We start from the raw sequence: 9,763 nt of genomic DNA on the forward strand, positions 1-9,763 counted from the left end.
TCATTCATCCAGGTCATGGAATATCTGTAAAAAATAAGTCAAGGCAACTGGACTTGCAGTATTTTTCTTGAAGACGTTTCACTGGCCATTCAACCTGCTTTCTAAATTCAGAAATTTCTGATATGAGAAAGCTGGTTGGATGACTAGTGAAACGTCCACAAGTAAAATACTGCAAGTCCAGTTGCCTTGACATATTTTTTACAGATATTCTCTATAGCAAGCTTCCTATATTGTTGCATTGGTTGTAGCAAGGCTTGTGTGTCAGCTGTAGCACTCCGGTACTTACTAGTGGCCAGCCCTGCCCCTCGATTGCGCTTCTATGTTTGGCTACGCCCCCTGTTGTGAGGGGTGTGGCCTGCCGGTGGTCACGTGATTGGGCTGCTCAGTCTAAAATGCCCGGGCCTATTTTTAGTCCCAGTCCGGCCCTGATGGTAAGCATCAGCAAAGGTTGTAACAAAGTTGTTATTGCAAAGGTGTTGCAGAAATATCACAACAGAGCATCTGAAGCCAGCATATAAAGTAACCAGATGAAGAAATGGCCTCCTGGTCAGTGCAAATCTAATGGCATTCCCGAGCATACGAGATAAAGCAGTACCAGGACCGACTCCATGTGCAACGTCCACCAAACCCTGATGCGTTTCCTCCCAAAAAGGGACTTCCTCAGAGGGGTGGAGGGACATTGCTGTCTCTGCATGTCAGCTTACCTTTATACACCACAGATGGCCCGGATTAGTCAGACTGATTCAAACAACCCTATCATACATATGAGTGTCACTGGGTTCAGGACAGATGTCTTTGCGCTCATCTTTAAAGTTCTTTAATCCACAATTCAGTAATCGGGCCAGTGTGGTTTATACAGGGGGCAATAAAAAACAAACAAATGTATTCAATTACCCCAAAATCAAACCCCATGTGCAAAAAAGTGTAAATCTCCCAAAACAAATTTAAAAAAACCTCACATTCTTACCATAAAAAAAGAAAAAAATTTCATAATAATGAACATACACTGAGTGGCCAGATTATTATGACCACCCCATCAGTACTTCGTTGGGCCACAAGATGACTCCACGAGATGACTTTGTTGGGCCGCCTCGTGACTCCACGAGATGTTGAAAGGTGATACGAGGAATCTGACACTGCACTGTTGGCCTTCTGTTGTCTTGTACCAGTCTTGCCACTCACCGTTCTGCCCTAACATTGACTAGTCGCTGACGGCCACAATTCGCACGCTCAGACCCAGATTTTCGGCTGACAGTCCAGTCATTAAACACTTTAACAACAGCTGCTCTTGAACATTTAACGAATTCTGCTGTTTTGCTGATACTCGCTCCATGGCTTGAGCGCCAACAATCATCCCACGTTCAAAGGCTGTTAAATCGTGCTGTTTACCCATATCTTCAGAAAAAAATCACTTCCACTGTCGTGGTAAACAACCTGCTTCCCTATTTATAATGGTCTGGCCCTCTAGCAACTTCAGCGTGAAATTATAGCTAATTATAGCTCATTTGCCTACAAACCGGTGGTCATAATAATCTGGCTACTCAGTGTATATAAGACTATATACAACCTCCTTAGGAAATGTATCAAACCCAATAATATGCTGGAAATTCTAAATAAATTATTCAATCAGATTGTAATACCGTACGAATGATCAGCTTCAGTTGTATCACCATTTTTTGCAAATATTACTACAACTCTTTTTTGTTCCTTGGGATGGTGTGCGGAAGTTTCTTTGATGTTAGGAATTCATACCTCCCAACTTTAGAACATGAGAAAGAGTGTCCCTCACCCTAATGTTTAAATTATGCTTAATATTGGGCTTAATATACCCTGAGCCTCCATGCAGTATCACCAGACATGAATGCCGTATTCCTTGTACTTACAAAACACCTTTAAATGGCACAAATAAGAGTCTTACAGACATATACTGTGTATCACTTAGCACAAAGAATCATTTTGTTTTAATCAAACTCTTTCATTACACATGCCTTTTGTGCACAGAATATAAGCAAAGAGCTAACACTTTGTCTGATCCTACCTTAAAGAAGAACTACATGAAAATAGTTGGGGACTATATAGCAACCAGTAACTGTTGGGGCAACAAACATCTTTGTCAGGAGTATGTAATGTACAGCACAGACTAAAGAGTGCAGCAGTCAGGACTATACATACAACAAATCTTATAGAATGCAGGGATCAGGAGTAGAACATACAGATAGAGTGCAAAGAACAAGAGTATGTTACATAGTCCTACATGCCGGTCAGTGGGAGACAAAGAAGGGGGAGTAGGAATGGAAGGAACAATCCCTATTTAACAAGGCAGTGGTGGTCAGTGAATTAACCCCCCTAACCCTCTTCCCAGAAATTGGTAGCCAGTGAGGGCCCATTCACACTAGAGCATTGTGGTAATGTATGGTATGCACATTTGGGGCACTGCAGTAGTGCTGTTCATTGTTAATGATAATTGAACACACCTTCCCAATGCAACTGGATTGCAGCACACCGCAATGTGTAAAATGTGCTACAGTGTGTAGCAGTGCCCAGAACTCACCAAATTGGTGCATGTATGATTTTTGGTTCTTTTGTGGAGCTTTGGCAGCCCTAAAGCGACACACACATTTATGTTCATTAAATGCAACACAGCAGACTGCCCTGTTGTAAATGGACTCTGAAGGTCCTAATCAGCTGCAGCTCTCCTATGCCTTTTTTAATGTGCTGGGTAACAAATAGTTAAATGTAATGAAGGTGTATGCCACTTCCAGCATTGCTGATTGTCTTATACTTATACTATTTTGACTTTTACTCATGCTGGAAAGTATAGCTTTTCCTATAATTCAGACACTGTGGCAGAAGAGCTGCAGCTTTCCTACATTTTTTTATGTGGTTGCTAACAAATAGTTAAATGTAATGAGGTCTATGCCACTTCCACGATCACTTGCTGCTCTTTACTTTTATCGATTTTATAAATGCCGGGAAGTATAGCTTTTGTTATACTTTCAGATCTGACTCTCCTACACACAAGCCACACATTTGTTTGTCCACCCCTCTTCTCCTCTTATACATTCACAGAACGCTTTGTATTCTGTGAACCCATTCAGCCACAGACACAGCCTGATTCTGGGGAATGCTGAGATTTTGTTGAAATTAGGATGGTTAGGAGATAAGGGATTTTATATGCCTTTTGCTCTAAAGTTTTTTTTGTTTTGTTTTTATTTCCAATTGTTTTCTATAGTTTTGTGCAATTTGTTTACAGTATGTGTATATTTACTTGGTACTTTTATAAAAATTCCAGCAATAGTGCATGTTTTGTGAATGACTGAATTCGTACATAGGTAATAATCAGTGTCTCAGTAACGTGTTTAACTACCAACAGAATCTGGATATCCACAAAACATGAACTGTAGGTGGTGCTTGGGGACTGGTTTAAAAAAGGATTTATAGTAATAAAAATAATAATAATAATGTATTAGTACAGCTACTACTGCTGACATACTACTGTGTATAGTATCATTTAGATTTATATTTGTTCCTGATGATTGTAGCAGACATACTCAAAATTTCTGTGTCTTTATTATATTTCTTACGCCTGATGCTGGCTGCTGCAGGCTGTGAGCTGGACACCAGAAGCACTCGATATTTGGATTATTGTATTGTTTACCTGTCTTCATGAATTAAGATGAAATACTGATATTCAAAGATAAGCACATTCACAAGTACATGTCAAAGTGAACTCATAAATAGATCAGTTTTGAATATATATTTTGATGCCACGGTGATCTGTTTGGAAGATAATTAAAGAAGAATAATTTAATTCAAGTCTGAGACAAGTTAAAACTTGCCTAGTGTGTAATATCTGATGAGTAATTTCCACACTTCGTGTTTTTAACTGAGATGTTCCAGGAAAAAAATACCAAAGGGATTAGAAGAACATTCCATGGAGAGATAGTATAATACACTTCAACATGTTTTTCTCTTTACAAAAGGCTTTTTAATAAAAAAGGTATAATCAACTCTATAAAGCATGTGAGGTAATGCATAAATATCAAATGGAAGCATGACGTCCTAAATATCTACATTATACATTCAACAAGGAACCATATTAGAAGCCCCAAATCGCAAGTTGGAGCTGTTATAAAGGGAGAACATATTTTTTATAATTTGGATAGAGCAACAATGAACTGTGGCTGGTGCATTTCTTTCTTTTATTAGTCTTGTCTTTCTTTATTTTCCCCTGGTAATACAGCCAATAAGTCTTTTTATTTTCAATTTCCTTTAACAGACCAGCCGGTCCAGCAAAGTGGCAGCTAGAGGGTTGAGACAAACCATTTGACACTCGCAAGGGTGCTTATAACGGTCAGTTTTGTATAATTTGTGTTAGCTGGAGTTCGGCCTTAAGTTGTTAGTCAAGTCCAACTAAATCTGCTAGTGTATCTAACACTACCCACAGTTTGACAATGCTAATGTTCAAGGGTGGCTCCACTGCTGCTCCACATAGTGGATCCACTCTAGGACAGGAAGTGCAGGTTACCAGGTGAAAAATATAGAAAAGAAAAGCATACACAATGAAAACTAATGCAGCCACCACAATCAGGGATGGGTAAGCTGCAAAATGTAAAATTTTTGTTTTTAAGTTTAGGTTTTGCGCTTCAACTTTGGGCACATATGTGTAAGAGGTTCAAGTTCTTCTTGCTGGACTTCATGGGCAGCAAGGCCAAATGTGCGCTAATTTTCTTTTCTGCACTTCCAGTGCATCACCCGCTATGAGCCTACACCAACATAGCAAGTAAAAGAGAAGTAAGGAAAAAAAAATCAATAAATCAATGTTATTGATAAAAGGGAGAGGAAAAGACAAAACAAAACACCTCTTCATATTTATGGCCATCATAAAATCGCCTGCTTATAAACAACTTAAAGGAGAACTATGGGGTCAGTGTTTTTCCCCATAGTTCTCCTTAGGGTAACGGGAGGACACAAACTAGCGTCCTCCCGTTACCCTAAGCTCAGTATACCGCGAGCGCTGGCAGATCGGAGCGGGGAGAGGGGAATCCAACCCGGTATGTGTTCGCTCACCTCCCGATCTCTCACTAACTCCTTGCACATGTGGCTGTACTATTATCACTATTGTAACTATTGTCAATGGTTTTTCCCTTCCAGCATTATTGATTTCCTTTCACATCCTGTCCCATAGCCACAACAGGAGGTAAGAGGAAATCCAATTCCAATGTGAAGGAAATCCCTGGTTGTCACCAGAACTAGTGTCTCCATTGGAAGATTTCCCATCTATTTCTCTTCTGGTCACAACTCAAAATATTGGATTTTCTTTCGCTATCACTCTTGGTGGTAACGGTAAATATAGAGGGACACAGATAGCAATACAAACCTGTGAAGTGTTCTACTCCCTCTTCACTTTACCTAAAACTAAAAAAAAAGTTTTGGCTTTAGGTGTACTTTAAAACACTTGGTATAATTTCATTTTTTTTTTTGCTGAAAACATCATTTTTAATAAAACAAATGAATGTAAAAAAAACTTTGCTTTTAAGCTGGCATTTTCTGGCCCACTTGTGTCTAATCTTATATCTTCATGTTTTCTGCACACAGGAATATCCTTTGGCAATTATCCAAGGGCTGGAATGCTTCTGTGGATACCCTACAGTTCAGTTTAACCTTTATGAACACCTGGATGACTCTTTGTGCGCTGGGTCTCTGAATGACAGCATTGGATCAGAGGTCCTGAGGGAGGACAGCTATTGTTCTGTCTACCAGACTCCCATACAAGGTAAATATATAATTTGTTGCCTTATTTGTCTCTGAGAAAATTGAAAAAAAGACTACTAGGACAGAAATTAGGCTGTCAGTTCAGCAAAATAAGGATTATATTTACAATATACTGTATAATGTTGTTATAATGTTAAAACTTACATTTGTTATAAAGGGGTCCCTAATTATTCCTGATAAAAGGAAATATAATTAAACTAACAAACTTTAAAGTGACCTTTAAAATGCAAAGTCTTAATAATTGAGGGTCCTTCTTCGTCATCACAAATAGCAACATTGCGTCAATAAGTTATTAAATATACTTGCCTTACCCCCAGCTTTTTCCCACAGCTCCTAGGCAAGGGTCATGTCATCCTCCTTTTAAATGGGATCCCGGGGAATGCTGAGTATACTAGATCTCGCAAGAACATGATCCTGCACTGTGCTGCAGTGTCTTCTTGGCGGCTTTGGAATACTCAGCATTCTCTAGGAACTTGCTGGAAGCAGAGAAGACATAACCCCCTGCAATACAGAAGCTAGGAGTAAATAAGAAATGTATGAATTCACTTTTTTCTTTAAACTGTAAGGCTGATGGAGAAAGTATCCTGATTCAGTAGGTGGACCTTGCATTTTCCTGCAAACTCCACTTTAAGACCTTGTGCTTGGGCTTCATCGTGCAAAAGGCAGTGTGTAACACAGGCTCTTGCTAAGCATTTGCAAAGCTTTCATCCAGGCCTTAAGCTTCAGCATCATCAGAGCGACGTTTTGGAACAGCAAAGTCCCTTCCTCAGGCAAAACAGATAATGGCAAAGCCAAATGGCAAATTCCTCAGGCATAACAGGACATTATCTGTTTTGCCTGAGTAAGGGACTTTGCTGTTCCGAAACATCGCTCTGATGATGTGACACCTGTGAAATCAATAAACATTGACTTTTCTACATGTTGGAGTGCTTGTGACCTTTTTTGTATTTTTTGTTTGCATACTCACACATTGTAGGTATTCGACTTGCTTGTGGACCAACATGATTGCCACAAAATAGTTTTTTTAAGGTTTTAAGAAGCAAAGGTAAGCGATGACAATCCTTACGTTTCTTCCTAAGTTTGTTGAGCTGGTGTTCTCACTTTTTAATGAAAGTAGAGATCCATGTACTCATTTTTTGGCTTTAAACACAATGGGGGGGGGGGAGAGATTTATCACAATACGAGCACACTGAATCTAGAGCAGTTGCCCAAAGAAACAAATCAGCTTCTCTCTTTCATTTTCAAAGCTTAACTGAATTAACTGAAGTGAGAAGCTGATTGGTTACTATGGGCAACTGCTCCAGATTCTGTATGCCCCAGTTTTAATAAATTCCCCCCATTATGGTTAAGACAAGACAATCTCCCGTAACGTAAATCTTTTTTTAAACTGCATTTAAAAAAGTGACTAGAATCGGTGGTATGGTACAGTAAACAGTAATGGAATCCATTAATGTTTTCAGAAACATAGGGGTCTATTCACAAAGCTGCCGAGGGCAGCCGAGTGAATGACCGATCAGAAGTGAAGTGAGCCGAACACTGTTCGGCTATTCACTTCAGGCTGGTACGGCTGATTTCAGCCGAATTCCAGTGATATCAATATCCCCAAAAAACTGGGACATTCCTGGAATTCTTGGATTATATTTTTTTCTTTTTCCATTAACAGTCTACAGTTGAACTCTGCATGTCATACAAGGATTGTGTTTTATGAAACTGGCCTTCATTTGCGCTCAGGTCTAGAAATGTTTATAAAGTGTGTCCATAAAGGTTAATACAAACATTAAGGCAACCATAAAATTTAAACTTTGCAATAAAATCCAGTAATAAAGATTAGACATTTGAAGGATTGTAATTGAAACTTTGATTTATTTTCACTAGCTTCTTGTGACTAAATTTAGTATCTTCTTCTGACCTTGGATAGCAAATTATGACATCCCAAGGACCTCATTATGAATAATAATGAGCTCAATGACAGTCAATATGTTGCACTTTGTGTAAATTTTAAACATATGAAAGCAATCAAAGATTATATTTTCTCCAAATAATATTATAATTAAAATACAAATTCACCCAAATGTTTGATTGTCTTTTTCCAATATCCCTATCAATGTTTGAAAACTGAATCAAACCATTGTTCTCTCATTGTTACCAAGATAAATTACGTTTGGTTATATGAACTGGGATGCTATCCCAGCTTGCTTTTTTTCCCTCTATGTGGAGAGCATTTACACTCTTACACTGATGTATGCAGGTTGAAGTTGAATAATACCCTAATGTCACACAGGAATGACTCTGAAGAGACTCTATCTAGCATCTCCATATAGTAATTGCTTCTATGTAACAGAGAAAAGAACTGGTGTGTAAAGTGCACATTTGATTTTTCATATAGTATATCTATTGCCTAATCATAGATAAGGAAACCAATTTGTGGACTAGACCAACATTCGTTACCATGTAGTTTATCTAGGTTTTGGAAGTGAAGGACATTACTTTGTGCCACATGTCAATTTTTCTAGAGAACTAGGTTGCTGTGATTTCATAGGTTCATGTATTATTTACTTTCTACAGTCCTTGTCAGAGAGAAGTAGGACGTGTGTTTGTTTCTTTAAGGCTGGACATAGGGTATAGATACCTGGATGAGAATGCCAGGTCAGAAGACATCTACCCATTGTCAAATGTGTTGAGACCTGCCACACTGAAAGTTATGAATTAGGTAACCACTAAAACTAGTGCACACAGTTTTAACAATGTTTGCTTATTTTGCAAACTAAAAAGGAAAGAAACAGGACCTGTAATACAGTTTTTCAGCAACATGAAAATGTGTGTGTGCGCAATAATAAGCACCTTCAAAAGGTCTGTGTAGTGTTTATTGACACACATTTTACAAGGAAAGTATGCTCTGTGCGGTGTTCTGATTTTGTATGTTTGAGTCTCCCTGGTCCGGTGTATGTAAAATACACAGTGCAGTGGTCAGAAATATGTAATGTACAGAGTGTAGGGGTCAGGAGTGGGTAACGCACAGAGTACATGGGGTCGGGTGTATATAATTTAGACAGAAGTATATACAGCCCAGCACACAGCAATACCACCTATGCATACACTCACATACACACACTGTATACACACACACGGTAAAAACATAGATCCACACACATTGTAAATACATACAAATGCCCAACTGTCCATTGAGCTGCTCCTGCTGGTGAGAGAGCAAGGAGGTGGCAGTGCTGAGGTGGAGTGGAATGATGGGATGTGCCCTGTTCAATGCCATCCTACTCATACCTGTATAGAAACATGTGACTGCCTGGAAGCAATACATCATAAGGTCACAGGCAGTAGAGAAGCATGGGCAGCAGCAGCATTGGGACCCAAGAGATGCGGGGATGTGCCCCTGGTGCATGGCCCGATACCCATGCTGCAGAAGCTCTGGTGGCAGAGGTGGAGGTCTGCCACTGGAAATCATGGGGTCCTGTATAGGCAACCCCTGTCATGCGTCCGTAATCCTCATTCAGTGCATGGATGACTATCTTCTGGCGTGATATGCTTAAAAACTGTAGAACCAGCACACAATGATCTTCCAAAGAAAATCAAACTTTATTCCACATGCATCTATACAAAAAAACAACAACCCCTGACATGCTTCTGCCTTATTCAGCCTTAGTAATAGCTGGTTGTGATTGAAAGCCAACCCCAGTAAAAATAGCATGCCACACAGGGTTGGGAGAACACTTAGGAGCACCTGTATCTAATAAACAGTCTATGTAATCACATTAAAACAAAACAGAGGAAAAAATGAGAATGCACACTTCAAAATTATGGGTAAACATCATCAAACTCAGACATTATATAGTAAAACCCATAACCAACAGTGGGAACACTAACATCGAAATATGACAATCACAAATTGTATAAAACTAGTGACCCACCTATAGTGTGCTGGTTCTACAGTAACTGACCAGGGGTCCTCTTCTCTCCCCCCCCCCCCCCCCCC

General features: G+C 39.4%; 1 protein-coding gene across 1 annotated transcript in view; it reads left to right on the forward strand.

Annotated features, from left to right (window-relative positions):
• WSCD1 (WSC domain containing 1) overlaps positions 1–9,763 on the forward strand; it is a 107,509-nt gene that overhangs the window by 76,517 nt on the left and 21,229 nt on the right. The window contains exon 5 of the mRNA XM_018554103.1: positions 5,599–5,776. Coding sequence (XP_018409605.1) covers positions 5,599–5,776 — 178 coding nt within the window. The remainder of the gene's footprint in view (positions 1–5,598; positions 5,777–9,763) is intronic.

The sequence above is a fragment of the Nanorana parkeri genome, unplaced genomic scaffold, assembly GCF_000935625.1.
Source record: "Nanorana parkeri isolate BGI_ZX_2015 unplaced genomic scaffold, ASM93562v1 scaffold142, whole genome shotgun sequence".
Classification (NCBI taxonomy): domain Eukaryota; kingdom Metazoa; phylum Chordata; class Amphibia; order Anura; family Dicroglossidae; genus Nanorana; species Nanorana parkeri.